The sequence below is a fragment of the Brassica rapa genome, chromosome A01 (genome assembly GCF_000309985.2).
Source record: "Brassica rapa cultivar Chiifu-401-42 chromosome A01, CAAS_Brap_v3.01, whole genome shotgun sequence".
Lineage (NCBI taxonomy): Eukaryota > Viridiplantae > Streptophyta > Magnoliopsida > Brassicales > Brassicaceae > Brassica > Brassica rapa.
Window position 1 is genome coordinate 11,799,543 of NC_024795.2, and position 25,149 is coordinate 11,824,691.

General features: G+C 29.6%; 3 protein-coding genes across 19 annotated transcripts; 1 reads left to right on the plus strand and 2 right to left on the minus strand.

The window, feature by feature from the left end:
- Window positions 1-1,733: 1,733 nt before the first annotated feature.
- LOC103871084 (putative F-box/LRR-repeat protein At4g15060) lies at window positions 1,734-15,725 on the minus strand. 3 transcript variants are annotated; one of them, XM_033289973.1, is made up of 3 exons: window positions 12,437-15,725; window positions 12,298-12,335; window positions 1,734-10,626 (listed from the first exon to the last, which is right to left on the minus strand). In XM_033289973.1, exon 3 carries the CDS (start codon window positions 5,169-5,171, stop codon window positions 4,242-4,244), a length of 930 nt encoding a protein of 309 aa, XP_033145864.1. In that variant the 5' UTR covers window positions 5,172-10,626; window positions 12,298-12,335; window positions 12,437-15,725; the 3' UTR covers window positions 1,734-4,241. The 3 variants fall into 3 exon arrangements, 1 of the variants encoding a protein (XP_033145864.1); XR_004457413.1 differs by lacking the exon at window positions 1,734-10,626 and adding an exon at window positions 11,818-12,078; XR_004457412.1 differs by lacking the exon at window positions 1,734-10,626 and adding an exon at window positions 11,820-12,113.
- A 2,448-nt stretch (window positions 15,726-18,173) lies between these two features.
- Window positions 18,174-19,864, minus strand: LOC103871091 (ribonuclease TUDOR 1). Of its 15 annotated transcripts, none has more exons than XM_033274978.1 (6): window positions 19,632-19,864; window positions 19,367-19,471; window positions 19,173-19,283; window positions 19,008-19,086; window positions 18,716-18,897; window positions 18,174-18,637 (listed from the first exon to the last, which is right to left on the minus strand). In XM_033274978.1, exons 2-6 carry the CDS (start codon window positions 19,397-19,399, stop codon window positions 18,560-18,562), a joined length of 483 nt encoding a protein of 160 aa, XP_033130869.1. In that variant the 5' UTR covers window positions 19,400-19,471; window positions 19,632-19,864; the 3' UTR covers window positions 18,174-18,559. The 15 variants fall into 15 exon arrangements, 11 of the variants coding, with proteins under 11 accessions (XP_033130869.1, XP_033130882.1, XP_009147584.1 ...); XM_033274991.1 differs by having other exon boundaries at window positions 19,173-19,254; window positions 19,368-19,467; window positions 19,630-19,864; XM_009149336.3 differs by having other exon boundaries at window positions 19,367-19,467; window positions 19,630-19,864.
- A 768-nt stretch (window positions 19,865-20,632) lies between these two features.
- LOC103871136 lies at window positions 20,633-22,644 on the plus strand. The gene is made up of 7 exons (XM_033274974.1): window positions 20,633-20,844; window positions 20,935-21,027; window positions 21,111-21,341; window positions 21,473-21,625; window positions 21,748-21,801; window positions 21,892-22,035; window positions 22,172-22,644. Exons 1-7 carry the CDS (start codon window positions 20,671-20,673, stop codon window positions 22,535-22,537), a joined length of 1,215 nt encoding a protein of 404 aa, XP_033130865.1. The 5' UTR covers window positions 20,633-20,670; the 3' UTR covers window positions 22,538-22,644.
- The last annotated feature ends 2,505 nt before the right edge of the window (window positions 22,645-25,149 follow it).

Here is a 25,149-nt window from a genome sequence, read left to right on the forward strand (position 1 = left end):
ATATTTTTTTATCATTTGTATTTTATAGCAAAAGTCTAAATTAGTGATAACAAAATTTTCACTGTGGGATTAATGGTTTAAGTAATTTATAATATTTTAAAAAATTTAGTTGTCAATATTTTTTCATTTTTTTATCAAAAAAATGTTCAAAGTAAATTTCAAAATTAAGATATTTATGTATTTTTATATGGCATATAGTTTAATTTAAAATGATACATATATTTATATTTTGTTTATTTTTGATACTTATTAAATGAGATTTTCAACTTATATTATTTTTAATTATTTTAATCATGTCATAACAAAAGTTTTAAATCATAGATCACAAAATTTGAATGTGAAACTTTTAACAGTTTTAGTAATTTATACTCGTTTTTAAAAATTCAAAATATAATGTATATAATTTTTTAAATTTTTATTATATGGTTACTATGATTGTTTAATTTAATTTAATAGCTTAAAATTAAACAAATCTAATTATAATACACACTTATTTTTATCAAATTTTTATTATCAAAATCATTAATTGTCATATATACTTTAGCCACATTAGGCAATTTCCATAATCTTATTTAAGGAAATAATGAAGCACATTAATAATGTAATTAATAATGTATTTATTGTGGTTTAAGAAAAAGCTTATTATATATTTAGATGGACCAACCTATTTCTCTAAAGATTCTAAGAATCATTCTAGTGATGACACGTGACTAGAACAAAATGTTGCAATGCTTATCAAATAATATATAGAGGATTTTTTTTAGCAAATAGAAATTAGTCCATATGTTTTTAGAAAAATTTCCTTTTTATTTTATTAATGAATATACAAGGAAACTATTTCCAATATTTTCTCTTTCTTGATTCCGGTTCTATATTGTGAGGTTGCAATTAAGTTTACAATTTATTGGTGATTGTCATTGGCACGCAACTTGAAAGGTTTTTAGACTTGTTAGTCCTATTAGTCCGAGATTGAAATTGATTCATTACCTTTTCAAGACTCACTTTCCCCAAAATTACGTGTACAGGAGGTGAAGGAACAAAGATAAATCAGTTGGTGCATTGGAGATTAGATTGGTGAGTTTGGGTACCTTTGATGCCTTAATGGACTTTAGTATCTCACAAGGATCGTCAGTGAATCAGTATAAAGACACCAAGATGTGTTACATCTGGAGGAGCTCTTAAGATTTTTGATTCCAAAGGTTATAGGGAGGTTCTTAAGCAAGAGAGTTCTTCAGTGGGAACCACTTGATTTAGATTCTTAGCATTAATCTCTTCTTCTTTAAGTGAGTTTTGCGTTGTGCAGTTGCTCTCGTACACCTTGTATCCGGTAGGTACTTGAACATATAACCCTACAGTCGTTACGATTGTCTAGATGAACAATTGCAACTTTTTATGATTGTAAGTACTAGTGATAAATTATTGCAGCCTTTGGTGATAAACCATTAAAACTGTTGATGATTAAATCTTTGGGTATAGAACCATTGTATTGAGGCTATTGCAACCTTAAGTATTCTATACGAAGATTTGTAGGCATCTATTCTATTAAAAGGGAATCAGTCTTGAGAAATCTACCTATTAAAGTTGTTTGAACCCTTTCTTTTTATTATATTTTGGTCTTCCCCTATATATAAGGTTGTTGGACCTATCTATAACAAGTTATTATATTTTTAGTTATACAATTAATTATTCTAACTATATGCCATTAATAACTAACTATGCATATTTATTTTTTCCTGTTACCATAACAAAATTAAAACCCTAATATAGTGGGATCACGATTATTGTGATGAAAAAATCAAAATAATATGTAACGACTTCTTAAACTATACGAGAATACTATATTAAACAAGATCAATCATATTTAATCCAACTATGATTACCAAATCTAATGACTCTTAAATATACTAACAACTACAAAAATATAAGTTAACAAATAGTACCTTTTGAAACACTAACAAATAATACCTATAATATTATTTTTCTTCTTTTAATGAAAATGACTATTTTACAAAATGTTCTTAAAATTACAAAAAAAAATTAATTCTCATTGATGAAAATTTGGTATTTTGGGTTTTGGGATAAAGACTATACATACCCATTAATTAATTTAATTTTTTGCATTCATGATCTATTAAAAATTTCTCATTGTATCAATCTTAATTTTAATTTTATTAATAGGTGTAAACCCATTGTATGCTTCTAAACAAAATAAATAAACAATATACATTTAAATTGTAATAGTATTGATCAATACAAAAATTATAAATTAAAATGCATAACATAAATACAATAAATTTATTTATATGACAAATAAAATAGTTTATTCAGTTTTTTGTAGTATTGTAAAGTATATGAAATGTTTAAAAAGTATTAAAATTATGGTTTTACCGGGTTAATCGGTGTCGGTCCACGGATTAATGGCGAATTTTTTGGTTTTATTGGATTTTAACTAATAAGTTTTCATTGAATACAAATTTTGTGGAAACATATGAGTTTGTAAAAAATCTGACAGAATGCTACATGAAAAACATAAACCAGTCCGGATTATATACGACCACTATATTTACCAGTTCGATCACAGATCAGGATCGGATATAAAAACATTTCTTATATCTTAATTCGTTTATAAATCACATATGTACTCCACTAAAAAGAGTTCAATAATTTTTTTTTTTTAAAAGTAATTTCTTCTCACAATTTAAATGGTATTGATGCACTATTAGTCATCATCATTAATATTTGTGAATATATAATTTGTACTTTAAATATTCCGGTATCCATTCAGTTTTTGGTTTGATTTTAATTTTGGGTTCTAAAGATATATGACCTGCTCAGTTTTTTTTTTCAGTTTGATACAATTCGATTTGAGATTTCGAATAAATGTACTTAAACTTATACCTTATATAGAAATTCATCAAAAATTTATATTTAATTTCGAAAACAAACCCGCGCTTTCTAAGCGCGGGTCAAAATCTAGTTGATAAATTATAACTTGAACAAGAGTTAAATATCAGAAATCTATATTATAATGAGAGAGTCTCTCCTAAGCCTATCCACATCATCAGTTTTGCTTATTTATGTGGGACCCGCATAATTATTCAAGTTGTTTATATTCACGTGTTCGGGTCTGGTTGATTTATGGACCTATTACTTAAACTCTAATTTGATATAAAGCCTAAGCCTATCTTAATAAACTGACCCAAAAAAGTCTGGAAGTCGTCACTCCTTCAACTTCGTCTGCAACCTACGGTTTCTCCAATCCTACATAACTCTCTAAACTTCTCCAATCAAATCCATGAAACTCTTCATCTTAGTAAGGGTTATTGGTTGTTGTATTTTAATGGATTTGAAAATCTAAACTAAATCTAGTGTTATTAGTTCTATGATTTTAAAATCTGTATTAAAATCATATGTTATTGGTTTAATGATTCATAAATTCTATATCAAATCAAGTGTTATTCAATCGTACGGATTTAATAATATATTTGATTTTATAATGGATTTGAATGAATTTTTTTAGATTTTTTTGTTAAAAATACAAAGATTCAAATCCGAGGGAAAACCTCCAGATTTGCATATAAACCAATAAAACCATAAACACTATAAATCCAATTCGGGAAAAAAGAACCCGTCAATACACTATATAAATGCAAGTCTGAATCTTATTATATAAACTAAAGCATCATATCAAATGATTCAGCTACTCAAACAAATACGAGTTTGGCATCTTTTGAACCTCGAGAAGAAAGTGATAAATCTTGTATAACCATTTCAAGCTCATCCTCTTCCAGTGCACTATACGATATTGATCGAAACAAGATTGTCGCAGTCTTTAAGCAGCGAGCATTTCTCAACACATATTTAACCAGATCTACCTCTTTTGGGGACCCATATATCCGTGTCCACTTGAAAGTTTGGAGACTCGACAACAGACAATCTGGAACACAGGCCAGTTCATTCTCCCAGCAAACCGGTGGATCCTCACAAATATTTGTATGATCCTGAGATAAAAAGAGACAGACAGTCTGGCTTACACGTACGTTAAATGCCAACATAGTATAGATAATAGATATGTTTCGAAGAAACTTACACCATCTAGATGGATCTCAAGCTCTTGTAAATTAGGAGAATCCTTGAGTAAACGAACAAGTAATTTTGACCAATTTATAGTACATGAACATAGCTTCAGACGACGAAGCTGGCTGAGGACAATACCCTCACGATATAAAGCCTGCACACGATTAAAAAAAAAGAATAAGGAGGATGTTCTTAATGAGATCGACATATGGATTGTTGAAACATGTTACATTTTCGGCTTGGTCTGGTAGGCATAATGAAAGCCGCTTGACATGTGTGATTAAACTAACAAAGTTCTGTATGTCAAGGTATGTCGAATGGACTTCCATCTCCTCCAACTTAGGCATATCATCAGAATAGAAGGAGTAATCATCATCATCAATACCATTAGTATGCTCATAAGTATAATCCTCAATTTTGAAATACTTCAAAGATGGAGTGTTTATCACAAGCCGGTGAAAAAAATATCCTCTACATAGCTTTAGGGTTAGTCTCTGCAGGGACGGCACAATTACACTCACTGCTTCTAAAAAATGCTCACTTTCACACCCATATTGTTCCACAAATAGGTCCTCAAGAACAGGGCAACTGGAAAGAAGTTTGTGAAGAGATTTTTGATCTGCGTAAAGCACACCTTGAAGAAGCAAAGTTTTCAGGGAAGGGAGACAAGACGTCCGATGAACATCAACGAGATTACTCCCTTTCAGTTCCAAGATCACGAGCGATTTGCAAGTATACAAACTACTCGGCAGTTTAGTAGGATTGTCTTCAGAAGTAAGGTCAAGACTCAACTCGCGAAGGAAGCGAGTTACTGCAAGAGCTACCCACTGTCTGACATCTTCAGGTGTAACTGATCCCGTGTATCCATGACTAAAATTGAGACGCAAGCTCTCTATGACCGGGGCTCTATGTAATGGCATATTCAGATTAATAAATCGACTTAAACTCTTGCGTTCATCCATTGAGTGATCGTACTCAAGTTTAGGCAGCCACATCCAGAGAAACTCCCATCGCTTGGAATTGGATAAAATACTTGTGCTTACAGCAACTTTAGTTGGAAGAAACAATAGGCAGCCACATCCAGAGAAATTCATCAGGCAGCTGACTGATTTTGTCCATATCTTGGCAAACTCCAAGCACGAACATAAGCAAAAAAGACTGCAAAATATTGAATTGTCTTCACGCCGGCTGTTATATCTTTAAGGCCTTGGGGCTAGGGGAAACAAAAAGATTTGGTCCTCTAATAATTTTATTTTGGGAAAATTCCTTTAAAATACACTACCTAATTTTTATTTGCTAATAAAATACATAAACTATTTTGGATCCAGTTCAATACACGAATTAGAATGGCCGTTTGACGTCAAAAAAAAAAAAAAAAAAAAAATACACGAATTAATTTTTACTGCCAATTAAATATACAAATTCTTGAAATTCGCAGGTTTTACACATCGCTTTTGATGGCGTCAACTATGTTTAATGGAAGTGGTGACGGCGTTAGTGTTTAATTGACGGCGTTAGTGTTTAATTGCACACAGCTAATAAAATACATTAACTATTTTGGAACCCTGTTTAATACACGAATTAAGTTTCGTTTTCCTTTTAATACACACATTTTTGAAATTTACAGATTTTATACATCTATTTAAACGACATGTTTAACAGAATATGGTGGTGACGGCGTAAGTGTTTAATTGACGGCGTTACAGATTTTTCGTTTTCCTTCTTCTTCGCTTTGATTTCTCTTTATATCGCCGATTTCCATGTCGTGAAAAAGGAAAAAAGAAACTAAATAATTTTAAACGAGTTTAGTGTTATGTGTTTCTGATTTTTATTTTTCGCTTTGATTGCATTGATTATTAGTCAATCAAGGTTAATTTCAAAAGTTTGTGTGTTTAATGAGAGACAAAATTTAGTTTGTTTAGTAAACATGGATCCAAAATAGTTTGTGTATTTTATTAGCAAATGAAAATTAATTCTTGTATTTTCAAGGAATTTTTTTTTCACAATTTGACCACGTGTATAATTAAACACTAACGTTGTCGTTACTTCTGTTAAACATAACTGACATAGTCTAAATCGATGTATAAAATCTACGAATTTCAAAAATTTATGTATTTATTAGACAACGTAAATTAGTTCATGTATTAAACATAGATCCAAAATAGTTAGTGTATTTTATTAGCAAATAAAAATTAGCTCGTGTAGTTGTATGGATTTTCCTTTTTATATTCTTACTAAAAAACAAGGAAGCTATTTCCATTTTTTCCCCTTTCTAGATTCCGGTTCTATAACGTGAGGTTGCAATTAAGTTTATGATTTATTGGTGATTGTCATTGACATGCAACTTGCAAGGTTTTAGACTTGTTAGTCCCTATTAGTCGGATATTGAAATTGATTCATTACCTTTTCAAGACCCACTTTCCCCATAAAAAAAGGTCTCGATTAGTTTGACAACTTGCTATTTATTATACTATTCATTACAAAATGATTTTTTCGTATGTTCTCAGATTAAAAGTTAGAATGATTAATATTGTTTATTCCCTTAATAAATAAAATATATAAATTATTTACAAAATAAAAATGAATTTTAATTATTTTAATTAAATAAGTGACTAAAATTATTAATAATAAGAACGATCCAAAATCAAAAATATATTTTCAAATAAAAAGATTTCCGCATTTAAACTCTCACGTTGAATATTATAAGGGTTAATATCATTTATACATTTTACGAATAAAACATATAAATTACTTACAAAATAAAAAAAAAATTAAATTATTTTGTTTAGATAAGTGATTAAAATTAATAATATGACGAATTATCCAAAATAAAATATTTTTAAAAAATATTATTCTTATTTATCTATACTATTAAAGCATAATCCCTACAACTTATTTACAATAACATGTCATCATCTACTTTTAATTTCAATAAATGTATTTAAGGAGTTTTCATTAAAGTGTGTTTTCTCTTTATTTATGGACAATTAATATTATCACAAAACCAATCTAATTAACGTTGACCAAAAAACCGTGGAAGACATAGAATCTTAGATAAATAACTGAATGAAAATTAAATATATATTTATTCCATGTTTATGTGGCGTTAGTATATAAAATCATTAAAGCAAAATTTATAATACATCAATTGTATAACAATGAAGATCCAAGTATCTCTCTTCCATGTTTATGTTTTGAAAATCAAACCAAAATTTTAGTATTAATTAGGATATTTCATATATGTCTATCAAGTTTTTTTATTATTATTGACACTGATAATTTTGAATTCTATCAAATTTCAGAATATATTTATTAATTATTTAAAATTATCTAAACAAAATTTTATAATACATCAATTGTATAACAATGACCTCTTCCATGTCTATAATTTTCCTTTATAATTACAATGTTAATGTTATCCACCTAGAGTTTTCTTGAATAAAATAAACAAATAAAAAAGGAAAGTTTAATCTTAGATACACATTGTTGCCATGTCCGATTTGTTAAGAATCTTAAGATGCTATATACATTAACTAACTAAATCTGTTTATTATTCTACCGAATATTCTTCGCATCATTATTCTAACCAAGCAAAAAAAACAAGAATTAGAGATGGCGTTCGGGTACGCATTCAAGTTTGATCCGATGTCTATTCCGGTTTCGGATTTTCAGAATTATAGATTTCAGTTAATTTATAAATTTCAGTTCGAATATTTTAGATTTTTGTGGATTTGGTTCGGGTTTAGATAAACCGTTTAAATTATTTTTAAAAACTAAAAATTCATATATACTTTAAATTTCTCAAAATCTAAAAATAAAAATAATATATTACATAAATTTCAATAATGTATGCCAAAATATCTAAAATTAACATATAAATTGGTTTGAGATGAATATTTAGATAAATAATCGATAGATATTTCAAATATTTTTGGTGTTTTGAGTATTGTTTAGCTATTTTAGACATTTACTTTTGAAAATTTTCAAATATCATATATATTTTGGATATTTTTTATATTTTAAATCTAAAGTTAATTATTATACTGAAGTATATAAATTTATTTTGGATACTTTTGAGTACTTGAAATATTTCGGTTTGGATCGGTTTCGGTTCTCTAATTACAAAATTTTTGAACCTATTAGGATATTTAACCAATTTTGGTTTGGTACTATTTTTTTCAGACTGGATTCGGTTTGGTTCTTCAGATTCAAGTTTTTTTTCCCAACCCTAACCAAAACAATCAAACTGAAACCAAATTCAAATACATAAATAAGCGAACGATTCCTATATTTTGGATTAAAAAAATGAAACCAAAAATTGAACTAAAAAAAAAAAAAAAAAAACAGAATTGAAACGAGAATAATCCCGCGCTTTTAAAGCGCGAGTCAAAATCTAGTTGTATTGTTATATGAAAATATCTTTTAACAAAAAAATTGAAATTTGAAAAACAGAAAACTCATTACTAAATAATAATAAAGTAAAATTCTTAATTTTGTATAACTGAAAAGAAATATTGTATTATTTTTTAAGATTTATCTATTAATAATGGTCGACAGATTATTAAGAATTTTCAAATGAAAACATAAATAATAATTGGTTAAAAAGACATAAATAATAATTTATACAGTTTTTAATTAGTAAAAAATATATAATAATGGTCGACAGAGTATATCCGCATTCGAGCGAAACATATACTATAGAGAAAGGGTAGTCTATTTTTTTAATTCCTAGTTCGTTAATTAATTCGTAGTAAGTGTAACAACGAATTTACGTCGCTGCTACCCTGGGTTTTCCTCTCAACCTCTTTCACATAGCCTGTGAGATGAGCAAATTGGTTTGCATACTCCTTAAGCCATTTTCAATGCTAGTAGTATTCCTCGTTGGCATTGATTCCTTGACGCAACTAATTTCCAAAGTCCTTAATCTGGTATTGGATTTTCTCTGGCACCAGACACAAGTACCATAGTGGTACGCCTTCTTCCGAGGCTAGATTGTCTCACCGCTTCTTTCCTCAGAGCCCAGACCATCGTCTGTCAGCTCACCTCTCAACTGAACCAAGGTTCTCTCAGGTTTACTGCCGCTCCGCCTTCCTGCAACTCGTTTTCTTCAGATCAGAGTTTGGCCCCTGTTCGTTGCAGTTCAACCATCGGATCCCTTCCTCTACGCCGCGTTTTCACCTTCGCCGCATTTGACTACTGTCGATGAAACCGGAAGGGTCTCACTGGGCTGAGCCTCATTGACCTGGATCTGAGTCAAGAAAGCCCACAAAAGCTAATGTGCCAGTTTCATAGGCCTAGGGTTTCACAGTGTAGCCTCTTTGACTATGCTGAAAATTTTTGGTGGGATCAACAAGTTTTTTACTGAAACAAATTTGTACTCACAGAATCCTCTGGAAAAGTAGCCTATCTTTTCATTTACCTGTGGGTTCATCAGGACCATCATTATCATCCATTTCTTCCTATTTAAGGAGTGTTCTCCCTCCAATCTTGTGGAGGTGTTTGTCCATATCTATAACCTTCTTGCTATCTTGTGGGGCGGTTTGTTCGGGGACTGAAGATGCAGCAGGATTCGTTTATGAGTTTCCGAAGTGCGGATTGGATACCAACGTCACAATTTAAGGTGACTATCTCTCTCCTGTCCAACCATGTTGTGAAGGCTATACTGACGCATTCAAGCACCATCTTGAGTTCACTGTCATATTCTTTTTTTGAAGACCTATTCTTTTTGTTTTATGATATTATAGTTTATGCTTTCAATAAAAAAAGATGGATATTTCCCTCTATCATTTGTAATCAAGCAATTTGAACTTAATGAAAAAGTTGTGTTCCGAAAAAAAAGCTAGCTTGCCTTCATATTTATTTCCCTTAATTATCCTATCTTGCAACAAACACATCTTCTTCTTCATCTGAACTTCCAGGGTTTGTCTTGTGTCCAATGAACTCCTCATCAACAAACTCAGCAACAGATTGCTCAATCTCATGTTAGTAACGATCCACATCATCGCTATTCTCCTATTTACTATTCACGACTTCTGTTTTGTCATCTCCATTCTCTTCCCTATTGCCAACTCCATTCTCGTTTTCTTTTTCTTCTTGTTCTCAATATTTTTCATTCTCACTATTCATACAATAATCAACAAACATTCATACAAAACTCATTTTTTCACAAAATTGCATGATTAAGCAAAGTGAATGACATTTAAGAGCAAAAAGTTATAAAGAAACTCTTAAGAGATAAATGGATTAAGTCCAAGCTTCTATCAAGAGAAATATTGAAGTTAATAACACAATAAGATCAAGTTTGTGGATACAATTCACTTTGTAACCAAACCTTCATTCTTGGTAACTACATTTATAATTTAGAAAAAATAAGCAAAGTGAATGATAATCACCCACCATATAACATGAGGGACAATAGCCGGCTTTGTTCTCCACCGCAATAGACGAAGATTCAGTCTCCATCACCAGAGGCAAAGCTACTCCATCGCCAAAGGCAAGGCTTCACTACTCCATCGTCGCGGAGGAACCAAGACAAGAGTTCAATGCTGTCTGTCGAGGACAGAAAGGCACATATTAGTAGGCCTGCATATTAGTATATCATTTATCTCATTATTTCAAGTGACATCTACGTGATTTACTTTGACTTGTTGAAACAACTTATACAGTTGAAACTTGAAAGTGATGATAAGAGACAATGATCCGAGCAAGAAGCAAACGTGGAGAACAAGAAGCAAACGTGGAGAAAAATACAGTGGATAGCCAAATAAAAGTTCCATAATTTGCATGGAAACATCTGAGACAATATAATATGGGTGAATTTGATCAATATTCATAAGAGACCCCAAAATAAAGAATATAGCCATAGTAAAGTAAAAGTCATGGGATGTGACAATTAAAGCCAATTCTTGACATTTTTCGCCTTGCAACTCGCGTGCGCATGAAGATAAGGAGAGTAGCACATTTCTATCGTAATCATTAGTTTACTATATTCACGTAAATGGAAACGCAACGTTTTTGTAAGTGTATTACACGATAGGCACTATACTATATATATGATGCAGTATACGCACATCAAAAAGCTAAATAGACCATCAGCCTGGGTGTTTCTGGGGCGCGAAGGTGGACTCCAATTCAATAAGATAAACTTTATAGCAGTGATGACCATAAAAGGCTTGAAAGTGTTTGACTGTACTATATATGATACATTTATATGCTAACATGACATATAAGGACATTAAGGATGAAAATTTTAGTATACTATATGTGATGTATAGTCCGCCGAGGGTGCTATAGGAAAACATTTTGTTGTAGAAGGCATAACAAGTGGTTCAAGTGGAGGTGACTATACTGGATACGTTTGTACACTAACCAACGGTGTATTCTAACGGCAAACAAACTATGATATGTATACAGTGCATAGTATAGTTACCAACATAACATCACATCTCACCTACGAAACTCCAGTCCATATGGAGAAAAAGTAATCACGCATGGGGTATATCGGGTATGTAAATGTGTTATTTGTAGATAGATGAAGCATATATCAAAACTTGTGAACTTAAAGAGCTCCCAATTGGTTGAATATACTATAAATGACGTTAGTATACAAACAAAATGGTGGGTATGGCCATTTTACAAAATGGCGGGTATGGCCATAAAACTTGCGAACTTAAAGAGCTCCAAATTGTTGGAATCTACTAAAGATGACTTTAGTACACAAAGTAAAATGTCGTGTATGCATGTTTGATAAACTATACTATATTATAAATTATATAGTAGAGTATGCCACTAAAATAGAAAGTTGTGTGTATCTTCTTACAAAAGGGTCACAATTAATACAAAGGGATTGAACTGCAGTAGACACAATCAAGATCAACATGATTGAGCGTACGTGTAAGGAAACAAATGGTTGGTACCAAATGGGTGACTTTGGATGTCTTGTTGGAGGCGGATCCACGTGAGTGGCCTTATGCGGTGACATAGCAGACAGTGTCTAGCCTTCTGCAATACAAGAGGCATACCCCCAATGATGCAACCTACATTCGATGATTATCGAATAGTCTAGTAACGCCCAAACTGTAATTTTCCCTTGAACACTCTCGCATTCGGGAAACAGAAAGAGAAGGTTGTTTTCAGAGAAGCAAACAATCAACATTGATAATTTAGAATGACAACAGCCCTGACATGTATATTGGAATGGTGAAACAGTTTCAATAGTACCTTACAAAGCTTTGGTCGATGACCCCGTTCGCGCAGATCTGCAATTTATTGCAGAGGTATGTATCAATTTAAAAAAACCAGAGCAGGATTTCAGTGAAAAAGATATTACGGTGGTTTAAAGCTCTTAAATCGAACTTACCTCCCTTGATGCCTTCGCTTTCCCGTCTGAAATCGGCATGCGTACGCCACTTACCACCACCTTTTGTACCAGAAATGCCACCGCAATTCTGCCAAAGGTTGACTCTCTCCAAATATTTATTCTTTGTTGCTTTGTTAGAGTTAGAAAGCAAATGGAATTTGTTAGAGTTAGAAAGCAAATGGAAACTGTTCAGTTTTCTGGATAAATAAAAATGGAAGAAGTGGTGGGCCCACGCTTGCTCACGTGTAGGATAGAGCATTATTGTCATTATACATAAATATGGTTTCTATATCGTAGCCTAACATATAATATGGTTAGAATCTTAGTTTCGTCTATTGCTATTGTTATGCGTTCAAATTTTCCATATAATATATAGGAGAAGAATTATAAAAATAGAGTTTCAAAAAAAAGAAATTATAAAAACTGGGGACAAAATAATTTAGAAAGATAATTGTTGGTGACACAACAATTTTGAAAGATAAGTGCAATGAGATGGATGATGACTAATCTATAACTCCATTCAACGTCTGCCAACACTTCTCAACTTACCCATGAATCGTAAAGCCACGACCAAACCCTCCCAGCCCGATTTTATTAGGGTTAACGTGATTTTCATAAACGACTATGTGATCTGTTTTGTTTTCCGGGTCAATGTCGGGTTAACAATTGGATTTTTATTAGGTTAACGTAATTTTGAACACGTTTTTATTAGGAAATCACAACTACCAAAAATAAGCCAAATTGTGGAATTAAATAAAAGAAATAGTTTAGGGGGTTTTGAAGGAGGTATGAAAAAAAGAGGAAGGGGGTATGTGATGATTGGCTGAAATGTAGTTTAAAATTTTGTGCAGCACAAAGTACAATTTTGTTCGTATAACATTGTTAGAGATGTAACTGTTATAGCTGTATAATAAAATATTATTTTAGTAAGTTGGGACTTTATAACCAAATTTTATTTTTATGGTTGCAATTTTTTTAAATTAACTTATATCATAATTGACAATTTTAAAGATTATTGATATACAATGGAGCAGTTGAAACTCTTATTCAACAATCGAAACCATTGTAAAAGATAGCTGAATTTTTTTAAATGCATACTTGGATAAAATGGAGTTGAAAAATTCAACCAGACACATGTTATTTTCTAAATGTTTTTGATATTTTCATTTTTTTCATAATTATTTGAAATCAGTAACCTGATTATTAATTAAATAATTTATTTTTGATATTTTTATTTTCTAAGTGGAGTATAAAAGTTAAATGTATGTTGAATAATAATGTGAGAGAAAGAGAAGACAATGTAGAATGTTAAGATATAAAAAGATGTTGAATGTTATAACTGTACACAGGGTCTGAATGGTTCAAACGCAGCAAATGCGGTTGCGCTTGCGGGAGTTTGCGGTTTCTAGCAGTTTTAAAAAATTTGTACGACTGGTACTGCGGTTAGAAATTGGTGCATTTGCGGGATACTTATGATGATTAACTACATAATACAACATCGGTTAATAATAAATTAACAATATATACATTTTATATAATTATAAACATATCAAAAATCATAATATTATAATAAATATAAAAATTATATTTAGAAAGTTATAGTTTTAAATTTTTTAAATCATAGAAAATATTTTATGTTAAAAATTTATAATATTAATTAATTTTTATAATTCCAATTTAAAATTTTTTTGAATATTTTTATGTTTATATTTATATTGTTAAAAAAATTACCCTCCTGCATCCACCTGCTACCGCAAATGCTATCTGAAACCAGCTTTTGAATTTAAGAGGTTTTGAGCGGTTTGAATCGGCTTTAAGCAGTTTGGGTGATTGTTGAAAAACGCTAACAACCACTACCAGTCATAAAATCTGAGTTTGCAGGTAGTAGCGGGAAAACCAGTCATACCCTTAGTCTAATAGTTAAAGCTAAAAAATATCTACAGCCCACCTAATCACTTTGTGTATTCATATACAATAAATGTTATTTCACTCATTTTTTTGGCATCTATCTTAATTTCACTCTTTTTTGGCATCTATATTAATTTTACTTATTGTATCAATAAATGTTAGTTTTCTTTGCATCCAAAACTTGTGAGGACTCTAAACGTGATAGTTGAGTTTTTCTATGTAACTGCTTGTAAATTTATTATTTTATTATGAATATTAACATTAGGGATTTTAAATCTATAGTTTCTTATGAACTAGGAGTTTGGTCCGCCTTACGGACGGGAAGTTATATTAAAAATTATTTTATAAATATATATATTAATTTATTTAACTCTTAAAAATCAGTGTAGATTGAAAATGATATAATAAACGAACAAATAATGGAAAAACTAATTTTATTTGTTTCTTTTACTTTAAGTTATGAACAATGTATTTTTGTCTGGTTATTGTATTTTTCCTAGTTCATCCAAACTATGCAAATATTAATTTTTTTACTTCCATTTTAATAAAAGAATCATGGTATATTTTTCATATTAGTATACCGTATAGATAAATATCAACGTTAGACAAAAATTATGATGCTTGGTGAAGAAATTGTAAGTCATATGTGTGTGTTGTTTTAGTGTTTGGTACTCTTATTTTCTTTCTATAGGTTGGTATTGAGTTTGTTATTGCTTAAGCTACTATACTATATTTTACTTTACATTTCATTCACTATGTTTGTGTACTCAACATTGAAATCCACGTTCATTGTTTAGATTTGATCTGTGGTATTGTCAAATAAAGTGGTCATAATTGATATTTTATTAAAGGTTTTTTTATTTCATGTATATCCGTAACAGGACAGTTGTTCATGCTGAAAAAAATTACATGCTGGCAAATTTAAGCTATAGCGGTGGAAGTATATATCAAAATTAAATATAAATGCTTTAACAAAAAAAAAGGTATAATGTTGTTGTAAAGGGTGGGACTAATATTTATTTCGTAGACACCATAAGTTTGGTTGTTTCCTCACCTTTTTATTACTGTTAAAATGATTTCGCCATTTTTTTGTTCATTTCTATGTTTTTTTTGTTAGATGAGTTAAACAATTTTTTCCTTTTCTCTATTAACTAATTATAAAATACTATTTGTTTTTCTCACAAAAAAAAATTGTTGAAACAAAATGAATCATATACACGCATGGTTTGAAAGAAAGAATCGAAGAAGTTGCAATCATTAAACTGGCGGTTAGTTTAACAATGCATTGCTCTCAAAACTTTCTCAAGCTCTATGGCTTTACTTTTTTGTTATATTTTAAATAGAATGCATTTTGTCAAAAAAAAAAGATTAGTTTAACAATAAAGTGGAACTTGTATTTTAGCAGAGCAGGTTTTTTGCCTTAAACGTAATCAAGATCTCTAATCTAATTACAATTGGACATATTTGTTGTCATAATCGAAAACACCAAGAAAGTTTTTGTTACAAAAAAGAAAAAGATAATCTATACTATTAAAGCAAAATCCCTCGTAGGATTCTGCTCTTATTTTGTTAGATATTTACAATAGTGTGCCACTCATAAATTTTTGTTTAATATAATTAATTATATTGCCTAAAACACTTTAATTCACTAAAAGAATATTCCTAAATAATGGCTACTAGGTTAAGATCCGCGCCTTGCGCGGGATGAACATTATATATAAAAATGATTTTATGTATTAAATATTTTTACATATTATGAAATAATAAATATATATTGAATAATTAAAAGTCAGTAACTATTCATATATAATTAAATTGGTCTGAAAATATAAATCAATTTTATTAATCCAATTTTTGTTTTAATATTTGATAGGATATGTAATTAAATTTAAATGATACTAACATACATAGTATATTTTAGTATACTTTTAATATTAATGTCTATTAAATGATGATTTCTACTCATATAATTTATTTTTATCATTTGTATCTTTTATAGAAAAAAATTTAAATTACTGATAACAAAATTTTCATTGTGAGATTAATAGTTTTAATAATTTATAATTTTAAAAAATAAGTTGTCAATGTTTGTTCAAAACTTTTACCAAAAAATTGTTCAAACTAAATTTTGAAACTAAAAGATTTATGTATTTTATATGGTTTATAGTTTAATTTAAAACGATATATATATATATATATCAATCTTAATAATTAATTAAATTATACTTTTTACTTATATAATTTTGTAATCATTTGAATGTGAGACTTTTAACAGTTTTAGTAATTTATAGTTGTTTTTCAAAATTCAAAGTATAACGTTTACAGAAAAATCTTAAATTTTTATTATATGGTTATTGTGGTTGTTTAATTTATTTAATAGTTTAAAATTAAACCAATATGATAGAACATACACTAATTTTTATTAAATCTTTATTATTCAAAATCATTAATTGTCATATATACTTTAGCCACATTAAGCAATTCCGTAAATTTTATTTAAGGAAATAATGAAGTATATTAATAATGAATTTATTGTTAGTTTAATAAAAAAACCTATTATATAATTAGATAGACCAACATATTTCTCTAATGATTCTAAGAATCATCCTAGTGATGACATGTGGCTACAAAAAGAAGTTGTAATGCTTCTCAAATAATATATAGGGGATAACCGATTGTTCATTAACCGTAAAATCTCAACATAATTATTCATTAATTAAACAAATGCCTAATAATTCACACACCTATTATCAAGATCTCACGTCCACATATAAGAAAATAATACATTACTACCAATAGAAAAATGGGTCCTAATCAAAACATTTGTTACGGGTGTATATTACACATATTTTACTATAATAATTATTATTTTTCTTTCATGTATAACAATTAGTTATTATAGACATAGAGTGAAATAACATATTATTTTGTATACATATTATATTACACTGTATGTATACGGATGTTAGATGTTACTTTTAATTGAATTGTATTTTATGTTATTTAATTAGCTGAATTATTTGAAATTTAAGATCTATTACTTTGAAAATATACTTCCATGTATTCATCTGAATTGTTGTTATATTAAACTTGGTCACAAAACATTTCGATCACTCAAAATAAAATAATTAAAAAGGACTCCTACATATTAATTCTAAGATTGCATTTTAATAAAAATATTTAAATTAAGACGGATTGAACCAACATTTTAACACAACATTTATTATAAAATAAATATCTAAACTGATTAATAAAAGGTATGAGTTATTAAAACAAAATCAATGAAAAAATTAAATAAATAAATTACTTATAATACGGTTTTGAATAATTTTAAATTTACTAAATTTTAGTTCACCTAAGAAAAAAGCATAATAAATTGTACATATAATTTTTTTATAACTAAATACAAACCTAAAAAAAAAACAAATTATATAAATTATAATTTTGTTACATAAAAATATTTAAACTAAAATTCAATCCCGCGCTTTCAAAGTGCAGGTCAAAATCTAGTTTACCACATTAAATCATTTGACCATTTTCTCTATATCTTAAATCATTTTACTATTTTTCTATATCTTAAAAAACTTTGATGCAGAATTTATTTTCAAATACTTATTAATGGATCAACTTGTGCTGGAATTTTTCTTTAAGATTTCAGTTCATGCTATTTTCTATGATATGTATAATTATTTAATACTAAGAAACCCAACGCCATTTAAATACATTAGAGCAGAGAGAAGTCCAAATCAGCCTTCTTCATCGAAAGAGTTTTGGGAAAATATAGATATTTCATTTGTTCGTCTATTAGTAATTACGGAGAGCTTCTTCGTAAAGAGAATAAACTACTATGTTTATTATGTGCTAAAAAAAAGTACTATGTTTACTCTGCTTTCTCTTTAGCTCGTATTTACTCTTTAAACGTTTTCACAATTTTTCTAAGTCACTAATGGCCAATGAGGGGCGAGTCGGTGAAACATTCCAATCAACATGTGAATGATTGCAGCAAGCATTAGACGAAGCGGGTATCATCTGAAAGGTTACGGCGTCTCGGTTCTTCATCTCAAAATCAGAAGTGAAGATACTTTTTTCTTCAGGACCACAATCTTCTTCCAAGCTTGGAACCTTAATGTAGACAAGTCTCCAGAGCTAAGCAAGCCCTGGTGCTAATGATACCGAAGGGTCTACTGGTGGAGTGGTGGTATTGCGCTATAGGGACTACTTCATGGTTTCCATAATCGATGTAGAACACTTCAAATTTATCATCTCAACAGCTCCTCGTGGTGCACTCACAATCTGAAAATAGGTATCAATCAAATGAATAAACAGAAGCAAAACAAAGCACAGAAACTAAGAAGATGGACTGGAAATTACCATTGCACGGTTCCAGAAGTAGTCAAGGAGAAACTGTGCAAGAACGATATCACCTCTCTTAGAGTTGAAGGATGCGATGATGGGATCATGTTTAACACACATGGATGCAAAATGGTTCTGAATCGAAGCTAGTTTCTGGTCTCCAACCGACTGAACATAGAATCGACCACCGCCAAGTACATCTGTGACAGCAACCTATTATCATACACAATGTAAGGAAACTTGAATGGATTGCTGCTTATTTTATACATGTATTAAAACTATCTGAGTAGTGCTGAAGAGAGATATTCACAGAGGTCTCTTTTTTGTTTGGTTTCTAAGGCTGTACTTCCATTTGATAGTTCTTGTCCTTTAACATAATTCTCCCAAATCTGTAAATGGTCAACAAAATATTTAGCAAGTAACGTTGTGAAACAGAAGATTAGCTTTTACTAAAGACATTTGTATTGCTTGTCACCTTCAGTTTCTGGTTTGTAGCATATCTCTCTGCCTGTTCAAGAATAGTTGCTTCAACTCCCACATTGATCCAAGAACGTACCGATTCAATCCACGGTTTCAACTTCAATCTCTATTAGGTTATAACAGAGTACTTTTAACAAACCATAGAGAAGAATAGAAACCTGAGATGTAAGCTTAGCTGTGTTTCCTTACCTCGACATCTCTCTGCATGAGTTTGCGTCTCATTACATAGATAGCTTAGCTGCGTCTCTCCACTGAATACACATTCAACAACAGCCGGTATTTTCCTGATTCTTTGAAGAGAAGGTTTTCTTAGTTGCGGGATGAGACAAATAATATATGCTTACCAATTAGCGATTGAAAATGAGCTTTGTTTATCAGATATAGATTTACTTATCACACTTAGGTCGGTGATGTGCATGGCTAAAGATGCTTTTGCAGAATAGATCCCTTAATTTCCAGACAGAGCACGAGATTCAGCAGCCAAAAAGAGCATCACAATCGTTTGATCTGCCTTTCTAACTCCATTATTAAGCGAGACGAAGTGAAATGAAATCTGTGTAACTGAAAAAGGAAATTGGGAAAAGGAAGTGATCGCTTAAAGAGACGAAGCGAGCTGAAAAAGAATCGATTGTTAAATAAAGAGGTAGATTGAATGCTTCCGCCGGTTACTGTAGGATACAAAGAGGTAGATAGATTGAATGCTTCAGGTGGGAGGAGTTGATTAATCAAGGAAAAACTCAGAGTACAGAATGGATTTATGGATGGTGGGGACTTTACGGAGATCGATCGACGCTTTTAAGTTTCGGTGTATTTTCGTCGGGGAGGTCGCAGACATTAGAGGAAGAAGCAAGAAGAAACATGATGCCAGGGGGGCTTCTAAAAATTGTTCTAGGGATTGGACTAAAGAATTGGACTCAATATGAAATTGTAACAAAAGCCCGGTTCAAATAAGCATATGTCGAGAACCGAATAGAAGGAAAAAACGCGGGGGCTTGGTTAGGCGACACGTGTCAACAAATGCCCACTCCTAAAAAAAGATATGGAGGGCTAAGGTGTTTTATTATTATAGATAGATAGATAGATTTGAAATTTTTGAATATGTTTATTTTCTTCTAGATAATCAAATATGTCTATAAACATCAATTCTATTAGGATAACCAAGACCATTGCTCAATATTTCAAATCTGAACATGTTGTATTTAAAAAGATTTATGTTTTTGGTATTATTGATATTATTTACAAAACAGATGAGAAGATATTTAAAAATTGCGAGCTTACTAAAAAAAAATCATTGACCAAAAAGTTAGTCTCTGCCGAATTAACTAGAACCCGTTGGGCAACTTTTACGTTTTAGTCAAAGGTCTTAAATTAAAAACCATAACTTTTGTTTCTTTCTCAGCCTCCTCGACCTTGTACCCATATAAAACGTTTATCTATCCTCCTTCACAATCAGTTAGCTCTCCTCTCTCTTATTATTTCTCTTGTTGGTAAAAATGGAAGTGAAAGGTCAAGTGATGTGCGTGTTGTTGATGTGTTACATCTTTGGTCATATAATAACAAGTCATAACTGTGGCTTTATCGAAGCCAGGATCTCGTCTAAATTCGGAGATCTAGAAATCGAGAAGAAGTTAAGGACAATTAACAAACCCGCTGTCAAGATCATCAAGGTTAATTCATAATCTTTTCGTACGTACATATACAAGCATACAGCTAAATTTTATATAGTAAACTCTATATTTATGGTTGGAAATGATAAGACTATTCATGGAGAAAAATACGGATGCGTGGATTTCTTCAAGCAACCAGCATTTGATCACCCTTCTATGAAAAATCACACATACCATTACAAGGTACAACTTTGGATCCATCCGCTATAAATGTAAATTCTTTGAAAATTGTATTTGAAGAAAAATACTTTTGTGTCATGTCTTAGATGCGTCCGATATCCCATTCCGAAGAAAAGAGAAAAAGAGAGACAAACAACACTGGATTTGGTTACTTATGGGAGAATGGTGTGGGTTGTCCCATTGGTACGGTCCCTATACGAAGAATCACCAAAGACGATATTTTGGGATTAAACTCGTTAGAGGATATATATACACCTCGTAGTTCTTACAACACTAGTACCGTAGGTACTAGTGACCCGTATTACGACCAACATCATGTAAGTTACTTCTTTTAGTTAAATAACCTAATTACCGAATGAATATTTGATATATATATATATATATATATATATTATTTATTTATAATAATTAGTATGTTTGGATACTGAGTGAAAATAATTTGGATTAGTTTGCGGTGGGTCGGACACCAAACAAAGGAATGGTCTTCAATGGAGCAACAATGGAACTGTGTATAACCGCCCCTAAGGTTAAGCCTAGCCAATTCAGTAGTGCTCGGCTTCACATTCAGATGGGAGACGATTTCATACAAATGGGTATAACTGTAAGTTATTTACTTTTCCACTATGTAGTACGTACGCTACAAAGCCCAGTTACTAAAGCAATTTGTATTTTGTACTTGGATAACAAATTTTTAAACACACTATATATGTATAATGTATTCAGGTAAATCCATTACTGTACAAGGATGACCAACCTCGGCTTTTCGTCTATACAAAAGTAAGACCGAGGCCACGTACGGCCAGCCCTTGTTAGTAAATTCTCGTTCATATATATGTGACGTGACAAATATGTATATCGATGAGACAGGCCGGTGGACAACAATGTTACAATCACCAATGTGACGTCGGAATGATAAGTGTTCGTCAAGATTATCCAATGGGCCTGTCAATGCTGCCAGCTTCTGAACGTGGTGCTAAGACAAGTTATTTCAGCTCATTCGGCCTAATCAAGGTTGGCTTCATTCTTAGATTATGCTTCTGTCTTTTATTACATTATTCATTCTCATTAACTTGTTGTTAGCTGTCAATACGATTCATAATTCAGTCTGTATAGTTACTCTGTCTACTAATCATTTTGTTGGCCGCAGGACAAAGCAAATGGGAACTGGTGGTTTGAGTTTGGTACAGACGCAGAAGAAATTGGTTTCTGGCCGTCGAACTTGTTTCGCCAAAGCTCTGGAAACTACGTCGAGTGGGGAGGAGAAGTGTTCACCGCATCACTACCTGGTCCTCAAATGGGATATGGAATTTTCCCATTTCAACAAGTACGTTACGACGCATATGTCAAACGTGTAGCCATACTCGATAATAATTATAACTTTGATACTAAAGTGGATTATATGGAATCATTTTCGGACGATAATCGAGGATACCAAGTGATCGACTTCGTAAAGTCTGAATTCCAAGATGCCGGTCATATAATCTTTTATGGTGGTCCAGGACTCGATCATTAAATAAAAAGTTTGGTCTATATTGTATCTATAATTTTACTGTTATTGGCATATGTATTCTTGAAATTGTCGCATAAAATAAAAATTTCAGAATACTACTATGGCATCTCTTTTGAATCCTAAAAGAAAAATTGCTTGTATACACAAAACTCTCCACTTTACAAACTTTCTGAAAAAAATCTACAAATTTGACGAATCTATTAATTCTAAAATTATATCAAAGACTCTTCTAATTATATCCAAATTCCGTTAATGGAAATTTCCCAAATTAACTCATAATTTTCTTTGAAACACAAATTTATATCATTAATTCAGTCAAATGCAAAAATTATCTACAACATAGTGAAACTAATGCAAAAAAAAAAAATACTTTGACGATTAAAACATTGAGAGGTTTTAATGCAATCATGAAATCTGCTTACTGGACTTTATTTGAAGCCTACTTCATAACTTAATCTTATAATTAAACTAGATATGTACCTGTGGTCCTGTGCATTGCATGGAGTTTTGATATTTTAATTTAAAACTAGGTGTGTTCCCGGGCTACGCCCGGGTTTTTGACTGTGAAAATGGTTAAGCAGAAAATCATAAGTATATAAATATAGTTTGTCTAAATTTTGTATAATGTAAAATAGTGTTAGGGAAAAAAAAACCATTGAATGTTGATAGCTGGTGTACTGCATAGCAGATAAATGTGAACTATTAGATAGATAACCACTTAAGAAACCTTCCATGAGATCCTGAGTTTTCAGTTTTACTTACTCTCATGGGAGTGGAGGCGGTAGAAGATTTCTTTGTATACTATGTTCTTCACTTTTTGTTTTTATGAGTCTTCGTCTTTGATGACTTTTAAACACATATCAATCATACATGTTTTTTTCGTTATTAACACTAACTCTCTTTTTAACACGTTCTTATTTAAAAAAGAATTATCTTATGTTCATCAAACCATATACAATTTTTTTCTTTATTAATACTAACTCTTAGAACTAATAATTTTACTTAATATTTAGTAATGTATTTTCTCTTTTTAAACTTTTAACCATTTTATTAAAATATATATTTTTGCATAACAACACAATATTGTTTCAAAAAAGGATAGCAACACAATATATATAGAAATTATCTTTTTATTTTAAATATATTTTTAAATTATGGATATTTGTTTTTATTAATTGTAAGCACTTATCTAATCAAATAAACAAAATTTGTTTCTTATTTTATCTAATTTATTTAATTTATTCATTAAAGGTATAAACGATATTAACCGTGCTAACTTTTAATGTGAGAGCTTCGTTATTAAAATTTACTTCGCAAATAATAGTATATATATATATATTTGTTTTTATTAATTGAAAGAACTTATCTAATCAAATAAATTAAATTAAATTTGGTTTTTATTTTTGAATTTAGTTATACATTTTATTCATTAAGGGTATAAACGATATTAACCACTCTAACTTTCAACGTGAGAGCTCAATTCCAAAAATTTACTTCACAAATAATAGTATAGACTAGGTGTTTTGCCCGCGATGCGGGCTTAAACATTTTCATAATTTTTGAAAAGTTATTTGTACACTGTATTCATTATACTAAAATAAATCTTAAAATAACTTAATATTATATTTTTAATTATATAATTAAAAAATTTATTTGATTAATATTTAATTATGTAATTTGTGTTTTTAAATTTTTATTAAAATACCTTTTCAGATAAAAATACAATATATATATATATATATATATATATATATATATATATATTATCTATTTTTTATTTATATTTTTATATTTTGGATAATTCAATATTATATTTTTAATTATATAATTAAGAATTTTATTTGATTAATATTTAGTTATATAATTCATGTTTTTAACTTTTTACTAAAATACTTTTTGAGATAACAATATAATGTATACATAAATTATGTCTATTTAAATTATATTTTCAGATTTTGGATAATTCATACTATTATTAATTTTCATAAATTATCTAATTAAATAAATTAAAATTTCGTTTTTATTTTTTTAATTTAGTTATACATTTTATTTGATTAATATTTATTTATATAATTCATATTTTTAATATTTAGTTATATAGTTCATGTTTTTAACTTTTTACTAAAAGATTTTTTCAGATAACAATACAATATATACAGAAATTATCTCTCTTTTTAAATTATATTTACATATTTTGGATAATTCTTACTATTATTAATTTTAATTAATTATCTAATCAAATAAATTTAAATTAAATTTCATTTTTATTTTTTAATTTAGTTATACATTTTATTTAATTAATATTTAATTATATAATTTATGTTTTGATTTTTTACTAAAATACTTTTTCAGATAACAATACGATATATATATATATATATATATATATATATATATATTATCTTTTTTAATTATATTTTTAGATTTTGGATAATTCAATATTCTATTTTAATTATATAATTAAGAATTTTATTTAATTAATAATTAGTTATATAGTCATGTTTTTTAATTTTTATATATAATTCATGTTTTTAACTTTTTACTAAAAGACTTTTTCATATAACAGTACAATATATACATAAATTATCTCTTTTAAAATTATATTTTCAGATGTT

Excerpts from the sequence above, each read along its gene's own strand:
- LOC103871136 (XM_033274974.1), top strand. The coding sequence starts at position 20,671 with ATGGAAGTGAAAGGTCAAGTGATGTGCGTGTTGTTGATGTGTTACATC. Across the intron at positions 20,845-20,934 it reads CCGCTGTCAAGATCATCAAG|ACTATTCATGGAGAAAAATA; the intron begins GTTAATTCATAA and ends GGAAATGATAAG. Across the intron at positions 21,802-21,891 it reads GGCTTTTCGTCTATACAAAA|GCCGGTGGACAACAATGTTA; the intron begins GTAAGACCGAGG and ends TCGATGAGACAG.
- LOC103871084 (XM_033289973.1), bottom strand. The coding sequence starts at position 5,171 with ATGAATTTCTCTGGATGTGGCTGCCTATTGTTTCTTCCAACTAAAGTT.
- LOC103871091 (XM_033274978.1), bottom strand. The coding sequence starts at position 19,399 with ATGAGACGCAAACTCATGCAGAGAGATGTCGAG. Across the intron at positions 19,284-19,366 it reads TCATGCAGAGAGATGTCGAG|AGATTGAAGTTGAAACCGTG; the intron begins GTAAGGAAACAC and ends ATAACCTAATAG. Across the intron at positions 19,087-19,172 it reads CTACAAACCAGAAACTGAAG|ATTTGGGAGAATTATGTTAA; the intron begins GTGACAAGCAAT and ends GACCATTTACAG.